Source organism: Cylas formicarius, unplaced genomic scaffold (assembly GCF_029955315.1).
Source record: "Cylas formicarius isolate icCylForm1 unplaced genomic scaffold, icCylForm1.1 PGA_scaffold_12__32_contigs__length_19106922, whole genome shotgun sequence".
NCBI lineage: Eukaryota > Metazoa > Arthropoda > Insecta > Coleoptera > Brentidae > Cylas > Cylas formicarius.
Window position 1 is genome coordinate 10,316,361 of NW_026844225.1, and position 18,314 is coordinate 10,334,674.

At 32.4% G+C, this 18,314-nt stretch overlaps 1 protein-coding gene across 1 annotated transcript in view; it reads right to left on the reverse strand.

Annotated features, from left to right (window-relative positions):
* Positions 1–18,314, reverse strand: part of LOC132708611 (ras-specific guanine nucleotide-releasing factor 2-like) — a 75,942-nt gene that overhangs the window by 16,855 nt on the left and 40,773 nt on the right. The window contains exons 3-5 of the mRNA XM_060681041.1: positions 14,773–14,904; positions 12,689–12,795; positions 2,589–2,736 (exon numbers count right to left, since the gene is read on the reverse strand). Coding sequence (XP_060537024.1) covers positions 2,589–2,736; positions 12,689–12,795; positions 14,773–14,904 — 387 coding nt within the window. The remainder of the gene's footprint in view (positions 1–2,588; positions 2,737–12,688; positions 12,796–14,772; positions 14,905–18,314) is intronic.

Sequence of the window (18,314 nt, forward strand, 5' to 3'; positions counted from 1 at the left end):
GTGACTCTTCGAATACTTCTTGAAGTAACCTTTGAAGGTGTCAGTCGTGATAACATTTTCCCAGGAACTTTTTATACCATTTTCTTCTGAAGTAGCTGAACTTGTTCATTTATTTCTCCAAATGATTGGCGCGGTTGGTCGATATTATTCATTCCTTGTACACACGTTAGTTTCTTCTCTTGACTCGCTTCACGAGCGATTGAATTTCGTCCAATAAAAGAATGCCTTTGCGCAAATAATTCGCGGAAATTGAGATAATTGAGACTTACGATCACAGGCCGCGGAAGTAACTTTTGACGTTTAAGGCAGAAATCGTTTTCCAAACCGACCGTAGTTTATATTTATTCGAATGATGCTGACGTAACGCAATTTCCGATGAAGTTTCGCGGAACTATCATCATATTTCAGGGTTGCAGCTTTCTTCCCCTTCGCTTCGAATTGGGACGTATATTTCAACTGAATTATTCTTGCGTCGTGTTTTGCCTGAGATCAGGGCTGGCACTTTCGCCTTTTAGAGATTTTGTCAACGACAAAATACGTCTTTTTAAATTTAATAAATTTATATGCATTGGAAAAGAGATAAAGGATATTCGCTATCAACTGTCTCGTGAAAAAGAGAAAATTTATTGTATTGCCGCTTTCTTCTTCCTTCCATTGTTGTAAGTTTGCAGGAGACTGATTCGTACTTTCTGATATCGTAAACGCCCTCGAACAGGATTTTTGATTTATTTGGAGTTTATTTTGTCTTGTTAGTCTAACCATGCGTCATGCACACCGGCAAAATTAAAATAACTTAGGACAAGAGAATATGATAACTTAAGCCAAATTGAATACATTTGGGACATGAGTTTTAAAGCCTAAATCTATATCTAGAAATAGTTCCAAATTTGGTCAAATAGTATAAGACAAAATTTTTTTCATTAAAATCTAGTTGATGGTCCTCAAAAGACTCAACAATGATTTAAGAATCTTCGTCGATATTCTAATTCTCTGTCAATATAATAATATTGTTCAAAGATCTAAGAAAATTGTGATTTTCCATAAAAAAAATAGGGCATATTAATTACATTCGCAGTATTTTGGCTGTCTTAAATTACAAAGTGGTTGATATGATCACCCTGATAGGTCTGATCATTTTTTTATGCTGTTTATGCTTACACCTGGAAATTAGGACCCGTGCGGGTTATTCAAATTTTTCACCACGTTAAAAAATGCCTTGATATCTCACAAATGCCTCACATCAACTGGAATATCTTAACAAAAATGCACTAATATTTCGCGTAACATTTCTACAGTATTTGATGGATCCATTGCAATCAAAGATAAAATTCTCTGCATTTTTCTTTTTTCATATAAAACCTTTTTGCTAAATATTTTTTTCTATTTTTGCTTAATTTCCAAACAGTTTAGTGGTTAGTTTTATGTCGCACATAGTAGGATTAATATGCCATATCTACAGAAACTATGGTTATAAAGAAATTGTGTCGTATAAATTTTCCTTTGTACAGAATGGGCCAAATTGAAAAATTTAAGTTAAACTCCCCTGTTTCAAAGGAAATAAACGAAAACTAATATCGGTTACTTTAGCTCGATTTTTTTAAACGGTAAAAACTCATATGGATATCAATACGTTTTCAAAGTTTGCTATAATTTATTGGTTATTGAAAATTTTTTGTTTCTATAAAAGCAATCGAAAGAACCTGAAATTACCTTGCTGAAAATATAGCATGCTTATGGCATTTTGCACTTTGAACAAATAGTTTTAATTTGTTTTGGTTGTGTTGTTGTGGTTGTCAATGACGTCGAAAATAATGCAGAATATTACATTTAAAGATCCTGTTGATATTGCCTTTGAGATATTTCATCACTTTTTATTAGAAATCAAAATATACAAAATTAACTTCTTCAGGATTTCAAGCAATTAATTCAAAATACTTTCAAATTTTAACTCCATAACGCAAAATTGTCACTTAATGATCAAACCAAAACCATCAAAATTCGAATGTGCCTTTTGATGTCTGACAACTATTATCTCAAATTAATTGACGTCTTGATAGCGAGACACGTTTTTCAAGAAAACCGCAGAAATTGGTTTTGCGTTTTATCCAGACAACTTGCCTAGTCCTGTCCTGTGCCAGGGACCCTTAAAATGCCTGGCGTCGTTATTCGAATGTCAATAATTCAGCGCCCAAATTTATAAAGTGGTAAAAAATTCACGGAGGCTTGAGTTTTTCCGTTATTTATAACTGCAATTTATTTTTTTTTTTGGACGCAAGGAAAATTCGCTTAAATTTCACTTTCCGATAGAGAAACAACGAATTGCACTGAAAGTTTGGTTTGACGCCGTTGAGAAAAAGAAACTGCTGAATAATTATTTACAAAAACGTTTTGTATCTGCCCTGAAGTATATTCATAGTTTGTCAATCAATCGTATCTGATCTGAAACTTGTTAGAAATATGCAAAAATTTAAGAAGGCTTTGTTAACAAAATATTCATTTCATGCTGCCTAAAATTTTGAGGAGTAATTATGATTAGAAATATAAATGTCGCTGAAAAATTAAAATCACATATTCAAAGAAATCATTACCTCAGCTCTGAGCTTCTTAATTTCTGCTGCCAACTCCTCGCATTGCTGTGTATACTGCCATTTGGCAGTTTTCTCCGATTCAACAATCTGCAACAGGTGTAAATGTTTCTGCTCTAGTTCCTCCCTTTGTAGAAGCAATTTGTTGAAGCTGGAAAAAATTAATATTTTTTTAACGTTTTAATTGTAATTTACCGACGTGTGTTTAAGGTAACTAATTTGGTGAGTGTATCAAGCAATGATAAGAAATGTTTTGTTCATATTTCTACATACATGCCAAAAAAATAAGTAAATTCATATACGAGGTTAGCGCCAAAATTTCCCGGCCTGACATAGTTGCAGCTCCAGTATCACGATAAAACTTTGTCTTGTTTTAAATATATATCTTAGTAGGCTGCGCAAAAAAATTGAAGTCTTGCGTCAAATAGTTATTTATTGACAGCATTTTAAACAAGACGTGTCCGAAGAAATGTCTCAAATAACGCAAATTGAGTATAGAGCAGTCAGAAAGTTTTTGACCAGAGAAGGGTTAGCTCATAAAATTATTAAAGAGAGGGTGGATGGTGTGTACGTCTAAAGTTCTCCTTCGTATTCTGCAGTGAAAGAATGGGCAAAACGTTTTCGAATGGGGAGGTCAAAACGGAAGATATTGTTGCGATTGTGGAAGAGGTGGTATTGAGTGATCGACGTTTAAAGGTCAAGGAAATCTCAGAAATTACTAAGCTTTCTGATACAAGTATTCGTCGAATACTGCATGATCATTTAGGTATGCATAAGGTTAATGCAAGATGGGTTCCTAAAAACCATTCGGCTATTCAAAAACAACGCCGTGTCGAGTGTGCGCGGTCTTTTTTGGAACTCTGTGGGTCGGAACCGAAGCCTGTGATAGAAACTATGGTTCTCTATTATGACCCTCGATCGGAGTGGCGTCGTAAGGGTGAAGCACCTCCAAGAAAATTCAGGGTCTGCCAGTCAACAAAAAAGGTGATGGCCACGATCTTTTGGGATTGTGAAGGAATTTTTTTGATAGATTTTAAAGAAACTAATACCACTGTCAGTGGTAAATTTTCGTCAAAACGTCAAAAAAAACTGACCATGAGCGTGCGTCTTTTGCACGATAATGCATCTGTTCATACTGCTGGTGTTGCACAAGCTGCCATTTTAGAGTGTGTGGGTTCCAACAGATAGATCATCCTCCCTATAGTCCAGATGGGCCATATTATTTATTATTACTATTATTTGTTTGGATATTTGAAAAAGGACTTACTTAACGACGAAGTTGGGTTAAAACAGGCTGGCATTTTGCAGGCAAACCAAAAGAATATATTTTTTATGGGATTGAGTTGTTAATAAAGAGATGTAATAAGTGTATTGAAGTTAAGAGGGATTATATTGAAAAATAATAAAAAATTGTTACTGTACTTTGTTTCTTTAATATTTAGGCCGATACATTTTGGCGCTGCCCTCGTACATTTTTAAATTGACTAATGGGATTATCCAGATTTTTGGATTATAAGCCTCCATAAAATAGGGATACGTACTTCTCTTTTGTTTTGTTTCATGATTTGTAAAATGAGAATTTAGCTTCGTTATTATTTAGCTTTTGTTGTATTTTCCTATTGAACTGAGAAGGCTTTTACTTGATGAAAATCCATTTGATCCAAATGAATAAGAACTAAAAGTTCAGATTTTCATGAAATTATATATTTTGACATGACAATTGTTTCGACAACACAGTGTCTTTATCAAATCAATCAAATCAAATCAAATCACATTTGATAAAGACACGGTGTTGTCGAAACAATTTTCACGTCAAAATATATAATTTCGAGAAAATTTGAACTTTTAGTTCTTATTTTCCTATTCTTTGTGGAAAGAAAATAAAATAATGTTGCTACCATAAGGACGCAGATATAGTTAGTTATTCGGTTTGTGTTCTTTACGGGACACAGTCGCATTTATATTTCTCTCTTTATTTGTACATTTCTTACTGGAACGTATCCACATATAACATAAAATGCATGGCAAAGTTAAATCCCGCTGATTTCATTATGTCGTATGTGAATAATATATTTCTGCTCCTAAGAGAAAAGTGAAACCAATAATATTTGGTATCATATTCTATCAGCTCATAACATGTTTAGAAACATTCGTTCGAAGCTAAATATTGCTATTTAAATGTAACATTTTTGCCATTTTCAGCAATTCCAATCGATTTTTCATTCATCCACTTTCTAACAAATACGCAGGCCAGAAATGGAAAGTCACTCACTTTTCCCCCACTACCTGAATTTTGGGCATACAACAGGATTACAACCTGACCATGTAGTGGTCAGCTGAATATATTTTAAAATAGCATTAACCCTTTTAGGATTTATATTCCGCAACTGTTTTATTTCGTCAAACTCGTGACTAAAGTACCAAATACGAAATAAACATCATTCGTGCATAATTTGGTATTTTAGAGGAGGTAGTAGGAAAAATATATCAAAGCAATTCCATTCTAGTCCAAAATGACCATTGAATTCCCCTTGAAAAAAGGTATCGAAAATATATATTTCGACATTGCTCATATACCGGATCACGTGGACTTTTCGTATGCATAACCCATAATATAGTCGTTGCCCAGTGAAAAATTCTTTTTAAAAGACAACTATCGATTTTTAATCCCCATTAAAAATGTTATACTTTTTTCCAACTTTCCTTTTTTTTTAATGAACTCTTCCTATATAGTTGGAAAAGCGATTCCAAACTTGCCTAAAATGAGAACCTCCAAGGAAGTAGCAGCAAACTCTGTAGTTGTATTATTTACTATAAGCAATGTCTTTAACAAATTCTATAACGGTTTTAGTACAACTTGTGTACTTCCTAGTAATTCCTACTTCATATGTGCACGAAAATTAGCAAAATTAGATGAATTATGTTTAGTTCGATGAAATCGTGTGATATATTTGTTGGCAAACTTTATACAATTTAGCCATCATATGAGCGTAGGAAGTACAAGCAAAATTTATTTTATCATATATTGTTCGCTGCCTCATTTAATATGTATTGAAACTTGTTAGTTAACTTAGACAAATTCCAAACTTTGTCTTTTGGGTATTAGTTATTATTGTTCCTATGAACTAGCTACCTATTAATGGCATGTATTGTATTATCGAATCGAACTCAATATTACTGGTATCATAAACCGAAATATAGAGGAAACCGTTCGTTAAATGCATCGAAATTCAAAAATTTCAAGTATCACGATTAGAAACTTACTTATCGTAATATTTCTCAGGGATGGAAAAAGACGTATATCCGTAGTTCATGTGTAAAGTCTGTTCATAGATATAGGAAAGTGAGCAACTGATAATTAAGGAACGAACCGCGCAAGCTGTAAGAATGAAATATGGCCGAACAGGTCCGTACTTTGCTTAGAATTTAATTATTTGGGGTTTTATTCCATTAAAACTTGCCTTCTGTCAATTTTTTTAATCTAAAACCCATGTTTTGAGTACACTTCCATAAGGTAGTTCTGCCACATTTAACACCGGTTTCATCTTTTTCAAGAATATTAAACACAAGTAGGTATAAAATTATTTTCTATAACGGACCACAATTTTACCTGAATTTAAATTCCGAAACTTTAGGTAATAATCTTATTGCATTGTATGTTAATGACCACCCATTCAAAAGGAAGTGGTCACTTTCTTATATCTATGAACAGACCATACCATTCACATCAATACAGCTTTTGGTTAAAAATTACCAATACCCTCTTCTGGAATCACGGATCCAGAGATGTAAACAAATATATGTAGATTTAGATCTGTCATATCCCAGACATGTAATAAATCTGGTGACCTTCGGAATCATAGAAGAACTATCATAGAAGAAATACCAACCGAGGACTGTAGTCCATAAGCTACAATGTTCCGATAAATAGAACTTATCGATGGTCGAACCGTAGCTACACTGCGTTCATGTGCGATTGTGCTGGGTTGTGAGGGCATTAAGTCTTAGAAGCCGTTCTTCGAGATCGCCGATCCTTTGACCTTACTATTTCATAATACACGTCACTCACCCAAATGCAATAAAACTGTATAGCTCTAAGCAATTGATGGTTAAAAAAAACGATTTTTTTTTTGGATCTAACACACAACATCCAGTTCCTAGTTGCCTCCAAAAAGTACTTACCACGTATGCACTCTCAATATTAATGGGAAGATTATCCTCATTACAGTTTTGCATTTTTGCATATGTTATCACGGATAGGTAATTAAGTCAACTTTATTAATGTTTTTTAAAGAGAATTAATTAAACGCTCTACAAAAATGGTCTTTTATACTTTTTCGATAAATCCGCATCAAAGATGGAAGAATTGAATAAAAAATACGTTTTTGTTCTGAATTTTGTTATTGACTACAAAATAATTATCGTGAAATGTTTTCATTTATTCTTATAGGAAATTAAATGCTCTACAAAAAAGTCTCATGTGGTTTATCGATTACTCGAACCATTTTAAAGATATTTGCATTTTAATCCCAATGGGTATTTATGGCTTTTAATAAATATTTTTAATTTTTCACTGAATTAATAAATTTGTTGCTGGAAAAAAAGTTCTTTATTCAAGAAATACCAATAAATGAGTTAATAGAAAAAGAATTTTGTTCCACAATTTGAAATTTTATATATTAATAAATACAGTATTAATACAAAATATACATTCTTTAAATTTAGTTATACAAATCGACTTTTATTACAGCCCAGAAATAGTCCTCAATGTTCCTTGACAGGTTGCAGCAAGTATTGAAGCTGTTGATTACTCCACGCTCTGCTACAACTTTGATTTTTTTTTAAACACTCTTCATTTTTCTTATTACTCCCATCTGAAGCCCACAATGCAATATCAACATCAAAGAACTCATATGGTAGGTCTAGAGTTTTGAACAAATTCAACGATTTTTGAGAAACTAAGTCACTCAAATCCTCTTCATTAATATTAAGATCATACGTGGTAAGTACTTTCTACAGATAACTAGTTTTTGTATGTCAGATCCAAAAAAATTCGTTTTTTTACCCACCCTAATAGCTTAAATTTTTCTATGTTACACAATATAGAAACATGAAGCAGGTGATAAGCAAAGTGGTTTCAGTTTAATCACGCTATCAAATAATCCTTTCAATTTTTTTCTTCAATTTGCATCAATTAACACTTTGATTAGTCAATTGTCGATGTTTTAATGTTTCGCGAAACGTTATTATAAAATAAATATTCTCGATAAACGTCGGCTTGGCTTATTTCGCTTTTCGCCATAAAATGATATTTGTTAATTAACGAATTTATTGGAAATGATGCAAATAATGTAATTTTATTAAGCGCACACGATTCTGATAGTCCATTTTTGTTGCCCCGTCTGAAATTGGTTTTCCATTGTAGTTTGCAAATACCTACGTGAAGCTAACGCATTCGCGTTAATTGATATGAGATTTTTACGTGCTCCTTTTTGATCAGTTCGCGTTGTAATTAAACTTGTACGGCGATTTAAGCGTATCAAAGGGGTTGGATCTGAAAGTCGCCATTGTTAATTGTCCTTTGACGTCGATGTGTGGGACTGTCACTTGGTCGACCTTTTTGCTAGTATTTTCAGAAAACAAAAACGTCAGTATAGCGAAGAGCCGTGTTGAAATAGCCGGCTAATTTGCTTTTTACCTCTGATATTGAGTTACGTCAAAAAGGCCTATTACTGATGGTTTAATGTACATTAATTTTGTGTGGGTGTTGGGTAAAATGACCATACGTCCCGTTTTGAACGGGACTGTCCCTTTTATAGGTCACCTGTCCCGTTGTCCCCAAACAAAGCTCCGGGACGCAAAATTGTCCCGTTTTGTGAAACAGCGCGAAAATTTAAATCATGTAGCTCACGAAACACGCGCGGGCGGGGATTCACAGACGATTCGCATCACTGTCGATCGGTGATTCCCCCCGCCCGCCCGTGCACGCTGTTCGTTACTTTTTATTGTTTATTAGGCTATTGACTCACCCGCACTCAGACTTCTCGTTATTGTTTTGTTTGTACGTAACGTTTGTTAAGTAGTTTAGTGATAAACTACTATATAATTATTTTTTTATATTATTTTGGATTTTTGCCTATAGTTATGCCGAAACGCAAGTGTTCATTTAATGTCAACTTACAAGCAAAATACCCTTTTATTAAGCAAACTGATACTCCTTCAGATGTCAGATGTGAAAAGTGTCGCACAGAGTTTAGTGTTTAGTGGTGCTGGTGATATTGAACAGCATTTGAAGTCAGAAAAACATAAAAATGCCGATCGTGCCGCTGCTTCCAGTTCTTCAATGTTAAACTTTTTCAAGAACCCAAACGCGCCAACTTCAAAGGATTTGGATATTGCTGCTGCAGAAGGCGTCTGGGCTTATCACACCATACAAGAAAACCACAGTTTTCGTTCCAATGATTGTGCGTCGAAATTAATTCAAACATGTTTTGATCCGAAATTCACATGCGCGCGTACAAAAACCGAAGCTATTGTGGTAAATGTTTTAGGGCGTTCAGCAATCGACAGTTTAAAAGATGATCTTAATAAGTCCAATTGTATAACAGTTTTAAACGACGCTTCAAACCACGTTAACAAAAAAATTTGTCCTTCCGTAGTGCGCTTTTTTCAACCTTATGAAGGCGTGCAAGTAAAAATTTTAGACATCCAAGAGCAACCAGGTGAAACTTCTGACATCATTGTAGATTATTTACATCAAGTATTAATAGAAAATAAATTGACAAAAAAAGTCGTGGCATTTTGTGGTGACAATGCTAATATCAATTTTGGAGGTGTAGCTAGGCGAGGAACTAACAATGTATTAGCCAAGTTACAATCATCTCTGAAAAAACCGTTGATAGGTATTGGATGTGGAGCCCATATAATTCACAATGCAATAAAATCCGCTGCAGATGATCTACCTTTAGACTACGAAAGCATTATTGTCAAAATATATTCATTTTTTTATATTTACACGGTTCGAGCGGAAGCTCTCAAGGAGTTTTGCGCTGAAGCTGAAATAGAACAACACCAAATGTACAGTTAAACCAGGTGGCTTGCGCTTATGCCTGCTTTGGAGAGAGTTTTAAAAGTGTTCCAACCGTTAAAAGACTATTTTTTGAGCATTGAAAAATGTCCCAAATTGTTGAAAAACTTTTTTGAAGATCCCACGTGAGAACTAGGGCTTAATTTTTTACGCGCTCAGTCAGCAAGTTTTCATCAAGCTGTATTGAAGGTCGAGGGTCAGACTGTATCGGCAATTGATGCGGCAAAAGAAATCAATCATCTCAAAGACAATTTGGCACAGAAACAGATGAACCAGTTTCTTCCATTTACTGTTCGTAGTTTAATTGTGAAACTAAAAGATAATGGCACTAATATTAATGAAGACTTGGTGAAAAATACGGCAACAGAATTTTATAAAACTAGCCGTGAATACTTGAAACAGTGGACTTGCTTTCTTACTAAAGAAATAGAGATATTTAATTGGGCAGATTTAAGAAAAGTACTCGCATGGGAAGATATTCAAAACGCAGTGGATATATTGATTGAAAAGGGATATATTCACTGTAATAAAGATACAGAAGTATTTGACGAATACACATTAATTTCAAACTACGTCACTACCCAAAAAATTACTGAATGGGGTAATTTAAAAGTCTCAACAGAAACCCGTTGGGTGGAACACTTTCGTTCTAACAATTTTAAACATGAAAATTTTTGTATTTTAATTGAATACATTTCATGTCTACCTGGAACAAATGCTCCAGTAGAAAGAGTCTTTTCTCTCATGAACAAACTGTGGACATCCGAAAAAAATCATTTACAGGTTCCAGTGTTGAAAGCGATGTTGATAACTAAGGTTAATGTAAAAAAAACGTGCCAAGAATTTGATTCTTATTTAAAGTCATCGCAAACTCTATTAAACCAAATTTGTTCCTCTGAAAAGTATAAAAACAATTAAAAAAAAATGCGTTACATATATTTTAATAATTATTGACAGATCAAAGTTCCTTGATTAGTAAAGCTGGTGATTGATTTTAATTTTTCACAACTTATTTTTTAATTACTTAATTAATATGAAAATAATTATAGTGTATAATTCCATTAAGTAACACTTATTCTAAATAAAGAAAATTAAAAAGTTGTGTTTATTTTCTTTGTTAGCCTGAAGGCTAAATGTAAAGGTCTGGCGAGAAATTTAAATTTTAAACAGTTTTTAAATATCGATTTAGAGTAACGTAAATAAATATTTTTTAGTGTCGCGAAATCGAAAACCCTATCTAAGTTTTGACTAATTTGGTTACAATTAGAAAAAATACTGTTTAAAATTTGAATTTTCCGCCAGACGTTTAACGTGAAGCTTAAATTTTTTTGTCCCGTTTTGAGTTAAAAAATAAATGGTCACTTTAGTGTTGGGTCACATTAAGCAATATTAAAAGTTTTATTTAGTCCTTCATTTATTAAATTTTTATTACTTCGCGATATTAACTAACTATTATTCATTGTTTCATTGTATTAAAGAAGTATTTAAACATCGTATATCAAATTTCTATCGCTTCAGACTGAGGGAAAAAGATATGCTGCTACTTTATCAAATACGACTAATGATAGTAGAGGGTTTAACGATTTAATGTGGTTTTTAAGTAAAGATTTTTAAATTATTGGGTATTGAATTCGGACAATAGGAAGAAGAATAATTCTGATCTATTTTTGACAAACAACTTTTTTCGTTTTGGAAAAATAGGGTACTGAAAAAGTATAATTTCATACATTTTCTATTTATGATTAATTAGGCAAATGGTAACTAGTACCATAATTTCCCAAAAGAAATTACGAGACCCTGTTCAGCATCTAACGTAAAAATAAATTAAAAGGAAATTACCTCTCTTGCAATTTAATCGTGTTTTTTTTTGCGATGTTGCTCTAACGAAGTAATTGATTAAATGTATACAAAGTGAAGTACCTTATTATTTTTCACTGACAAACAGAAAACAAATTGAATTTTATACAATTTTTTTGTCTCAAAGTTTTGTCGGAGAGATTACCAAACACCTTTTATTGGGTTTCTTTTGCATTAGATTAATTTTAGAGCAGAGAATTACTTTAATTTTTATTGAAAGCGATAATTTATTTATGCTCTGTAGCTAGAAACGTACGAAATTTTGATAATTATTTATAAAGAAAGTTCACACAGTATATTCTTTGTTTTGAGAATCGAAAGCGCTTAATTTATGCACAGACATAATTCCTCCATTAATATTTTGGTGAAAGCCGTCTGAAGCTTTTTCATAATGAATCAATGTCGTGACTATTTGACAAAATAATCGCTTAAATATTTCGTTCGACCTAGAATCCCTTTGGCTTTTTACTAGAATATCGGATTTCTAAATAATGCATTCCTCATAAAGCATAAATGGTGGAAAATCGATATAAAGTTACTTAAAGGACAGATTTAGGTTGTAAACGTAAGCGCTACTCGTATAAAGAAATCCGGTGCAACAGCTTCTTCGGTATTTTTAAAAACTACCTCTACATTTTGTAGGACACAATAATCTGGATAGCGAGCATAGTTCCTAATTGGCTCTCTAATTTAATTTGCAAGGCTAGGATAACTTGTTTTTCGGAGTTCTACAGGGAAAATTCGCTTTATTGTTATCCCCCCCGTGTGTTTGTTTTGGTTCAAGTTATTTTGCTGTTACAACATCATTATGGGACCATTACGATTTTGCTTAAAAGGGTATACGTTTACATTAGCCACGATATCTCAAAATTGTTATATTATTAACTTATATGCTTCGGCATTATCGGTTTATAAGTGTATATATTAATAATATTTATAAGTTTATAAATATTATTAATATTATTACTATGACTACTATGCTTAATCAAAATTCTAGACGCGCGTTGGGCTAACCCAGTTATAAACACTACGCCTAGTTATTCAAAATAGATTATGGTAACATTTTTTAAATGTGATTTACGGGAAACAGCCTCACTGTGTGAGTTAAAACGAATGTATTAAATAATTGCAGTACACTTTTTAAACATTAATAATTTACCTTGCATCCCTTATAGCTTCTATCCAATTCTTACAATCCATCTCGCTGGATGCGCATAGTTCATATTGCCTGATATTTTCTTTTCTGTAGGAGATTGCGAAACAGTGCTGAAAGAAAAATAGAAACTTTTGAGTTGGAAATATTCACGTTGGCACATGTGCGCGTACGGGGAACTAATAAAATTCAAGTTTTCCTAATTACATCTCGCTTGCTTGTGGGATGTTCTATTCAGCCCTCGTTCCCTTTAACTGAGTTTCAGTTTGTTGTTGTATAATTAATATCGGATATCTAGTTTCCGTCCGCTGAATATTAAATAATTAAAAATACACTTTCGTAAATATTTTCTTGGAATTTGACGTTTCGAAAGTGACGACAATTCTTAAGGGCCTCGGCATTAACACTAGAGTTGAAAACAAATAAAAAAAAACAGCGAGAGATACCGGAAAACAATTTCCACAAATTAACGCCTGACTGTAAGAAGCGGGAAGATTAAAAATGTTCCGGTCTAAAAATAGATTTCTGCCTTTCTCGGATGTCGATTGTTCACATTGGGAGAAAAGCGTTTGGTTTTCGGAATCAGTTTTTAATCAAGTTTTAAAATATATCTTGAAATGAGATTTGTTTTTCGAAATATTACGTTGCTTTTGGCTACGTCTTTTTTATCATACCCTACTGTCGAAAACAAATTAAGCTCAATGCTAAAGTATAAATGAATGGATATAAATAACAAATATCAAATGTTTTTCAAACCTCGTTTTGTCCTTCTTTTATTATTACAAGGGTTAGGATTTTATGTAAAAAACATCTTTTATATTATTAATAAATAAAAATATTGGGTTGATATATATATATATATATATATATATATATATATATATATATATATATATATATATATATATATATATATATATATATACATATATATAAAATGAAGGGCATAATAGTATATAGATGGTAGAAAAGAGCATATATTTGACATATTTTATGGAAAAAGCATACACATTTATGGGCATATTTTAAGCATTTTCTGTGTATAGAGATCCGAACTCTAATTATTACAAAGGCTGTTTTTGTAATGTTCTACAAAGGCAACGTAGCCCATCTCCTTTGATGTGATGTTGCACAATGTAATTTCCTGAAAAGCTAGGGAGATTGTAAAAATGTAGGTAATTGATTGCTATGGGTAGTATTAACAATAGAAGTTAATTAATGTTTTCTTTTTATACAACATTGAATCAATATATGGTTGGACGTTATTTGTTAAATTATATTGAACCTTCGATATTTCTTTTGTTAGCTTATTGATTGATAAGTTACTATTTCAATTAAGTTAATTGTTTCGCCAGGGCTAAAAGTTTAATCTCTTTAGAACTGCCCAGAGGCCGAAAGTCTTTCGATTAAATCGAGAATTTCAATCGGCTTTATAATGTGTAATTACGTAAATGTGCAATATCGTTGCGATTTTATTTGAAATTTCTGGTTGTTCTTAAAAAATAGAGGATGCACTTTTATTGGACGGGTTTCCGTTTTCGAGACGTTCAAGACATTAAAATCGATAATCTCCAATACTATCCCGTATATACGAATAACCATAACTCATGATATACGTTTATGGTATAGCAAATTTTTTATTATTATATTAAATCTATAATAGTTTATAATGCTCTAAAAGTTATAACCCCTTGAAAGTTTGTGTCAACATAAATAACCGTAGCGATCTAATATAGTTAGTAGGACATGCAGTAAAGGTAGATTCCCTCAGTAGCTTATATTTAAATGTACATACACAACAGTCTATTTTCTGCTCCTTTGTTATATCTAATTGGTCTAAAATCGATACTGTAAAACCATTCAAACATCTACTTGCTTGAATATTTAGATTCCTGCTCTAGGAAAGACAGGTATCTGTCCTGATTTAAGACTCTAAATGGAAAGCAAACCTTGCTAAGTTTAAACATGTTTTCTAATTAATTAATTTGTGTAAGCAATTAAGTAAGGGCATTATTAACATCTTACATTATCGAAATTTTCGATATCGGGAAACAAATTTGTGCCAAATACGATGTGCAAGATATATTTACCTGTTTGTCGAATTTATCTTTGGACTTGGACACACTTTCCGGAGTAATAAGTCTCTCGCAGTAGCAACCCTCCAAAAGTAGAATTCCCGAAGGCCTGTGACAATGTTCGGTATCGTAGTAGAAGAGCATATTCTGAAAATATAAATCAATATAGTTTTTTTTCTGTTCTATAGTTTTTATCCGTCTGGATTATTATCTAAATATGCAGGTATTTGTTTATTTAACTTTAAACACATTAGTACTTCGTGGTGAATATGTACAGTGCATTTAACCGACTACTATATTTTGGCTATTTAAATAAATACAGATTATGCGGGTTGATGTTTTACATTTTATCAAATACTCGACTGAAATTTAATTATTTTGAAAAGAGGCTTACTGCAAATCCAGAAACAGCGTAAATTTTCAATATTTTCCATCGCGTTAGATATCCGATAACGTTGTTCCGAATAGTATTTTAACTCGCAAGTACTAAAGTTTATTACAAAACTCCCATTTCTAGTTTTTTCATTATTTTGATCAATACACGTAATACACAAGTTGATTTCTTTATTCCAGAAATTACTAATATTGTGAGTCATGGAATTGATTTTTTTTTGTAAAATAAATAACACTAACAAAAAGGAATAATTAGTTTGTTTTAAGAAAACAATTATTTTTTAATATTGATTAAATTTTAAGAAAATAATTAAAGCAATAATTTTGATAGCACTAACGACAATTTATGAAATGCCATCTCGATGGCCTAGTTTTCCATTTATTGGAATGCATTTTTCCAATCTTTTAAGGTTCTGGATACCCGTCTAAGTTTCCTGACAGGCTTATCTTATTCTGGCCCAAAGTTCATATCGATTTCTGTTCCTTGTTTTATAAACTTTGCTTCTTATCAGTCATAAAAAATAAAAATTGAGTGGTGTAATATCAGGGGAGCTGGGAGGCCAGAGTTGAAAAGGACTGTTTCGTCCTATACAGCTCATAGGAAGACGAACAGCAATCCTTGAATGTGAAATTTGCCCATCGCAAAAGTTAACTAAACGACCAGCATTTAATGATCCATTAAACAAAATAGGTTCTATTATTTACTCTCCCAAAATTTCACACCAGAGATTAGCCCAGTATCTACACTTTTGCGACTCTAAGCAAATATTATGGACACACTCTTTCACAGAAAATTACGATACGGCATCAACAGTTTATGTCATAAAAATTTAAACAGTAATTTATGTTTTTTGTAATCAATAGTTTAGTACTGTAAAGTAAAACTGCTGACTCAAACAAAGATTCTCCATTATTAGCAAGTATCAAATTTCTAGTGATCGTAAATTCACTTCCTTTACAAATTGTAAAATTTGTCGCCCCATAACTTTTGAATAAAATTTAAAAATCTGCTGTAGCCATTATTGCCAGCTTGTATAACATATAAAACTAACCAAAACTTCGATAATTGTTTAAAGAAAATTTCTACCACGTTTAAGAGTTTAGGTTTATATTTAATATTTTAACTGAGAAATTACATTTAAAATGTAAAAGATAAATTTTAAAACTCCTTTTCCTAATAATATACTTTTAACTTGATATTTCCTCTATTTTGAATGAATGAATGACTTAAAGATTACGACCCTCTCTATAGAAAATTGGGCGGTTTCCCGGCTCATTTCTCTGCTCCAATCATAGAAGTAATTAAAAAAAAAATTAATTTCATACGAAATTCTAATTCGAAGAGATTTTAGAAGCTATGTGGAGTACATTGAAAATGAAATTCCTTACGACCACAAAAAGTTTTGCCAATTTGTGTCAGTTAAAAGTTACTCCTTTGTTCCGCCTCAGATGATTAATAAAGGGTAATGCGGAGACATGTAATTTGTTTGCGAAGTTGTTTGACGGCACATTTGTTGCTCGAAGACTACATTGGACACCGTGCCTCAGCTCATACGCCGAGCAGCGGTGCTTTAAGAGCCCTTTCTCTAAGCAACAGTGAAGTACTCGAAGTACTCAACCCGCTGCATCCTAACAAACGTTGTGGTTGGAACGGAATTTCGCCATTTTTCGTAGTTTATTTAATTATTGGCTCGCGGTGTCTTTCCAGAAATATGGAAGCTATCTGATGTCGTTCCGGTTCAGGAAAATGGTCCAAAATACGGTTAATAATTATGGTCAAAAGTTTTAAGTGTTCGCTAAAATTTTCGAGAAACTTGCAAATAAATCCTTTTTTAATTTGGTAAAAAGGCAAATTATTCCAGAACAATCTTATTCAGGTGTCATACACTTTGCCATCTCCAGGATCCCTCAAAATGTTTTCAGCATAGCAAATTTTGTTTGTATGTTGAAGATGTAAAAATTTTAATATTCAAGGCTTTGGATCGTTCTGTAGACATAATAGTCTTTTCATAAACATCTAAAAATTCTGTGTTATATCTTTTACTAGAAACTGGGACTTTTCCCTTCAACTACTCTGTAAATAACAGCACTCTGTAAAGAGTAACAGACTTGAAGTATGTGTGATGCTTTAATAATAGGCAAATAAATATTTTCAACAGGGCTTACGCATGCCTTAGCCTGTATTACTGGAATGTTTTTAAATTTTGAAGCATTTGAAGTTCTAGGAACAATGCATACGAAAATAGGATTAAAAGTTTTGCAGAGCAAATTCTTGAAATGCGTCTCTTATAAAAAAAAAGTCTTAACTAAATAGCCCAAGACTTAACCACTGAAGAATGCATTATAAACTCTTAACAATGGAATATCGAAGAGTAAACACCGACATTCTTTTCTTGCATAAAATTTTAAATGACAGCGTGGAGATATGAAAACCATGCCTTTATTTAGTATTCCCTTGAAAAATACCAATAACCACCAAAAGAGCTGCAAATATTCAATGCTTAGAGCTTAACTTGTTCACAATCTCACATGATTCCTTAAAGTAGATCCTAACTGTTAGACTTTTGAATAGATCCTCATAATTTATAATTCGAAATCATTTCATGACTTTACTAATTTAAAGCATACTACAAAATAACTTAATAAATAAATAGAATAATTCTATCTTCTAATTTTCAATAAATAAATGGAATGAAATCTAAAAAAGGAGAAAAAAAACTTGTTCTTTCCTTCTCCAGAAATAAGTTGTTAACTAAACTTTGCATATTATTTTTAGTTCTATTGTAGTTCTTACCAGGACAATGTTGTAGGCTTAACCTCTTTTTGCCCTAAAGTGCAAACAATAAATACATAAATTGACTGTTTTCCTTTATCACAACTAAAATTCAAACCCGTTTAGCTTCCGAGTGAAGGAGCATGGGTAATTATACACCTACGATCTTGGTTAATTTGTATTTAGTAATGGCGACAATTGGGCCTTTTGGTTTGTTTACGTTTCGAGCGAAATTCAAACATACCGAATTGAAAATCGTTCAACCCTCTCTATAATAATGTTTCGAAACTGGATACGGGAACTAAGCAAATAAAAATTGTGGACTGTTTTCATGGGTCTCTATTGGCAAACCTAATTAAAACATTTGAACAAGGATTTCGCTGTATAAAGG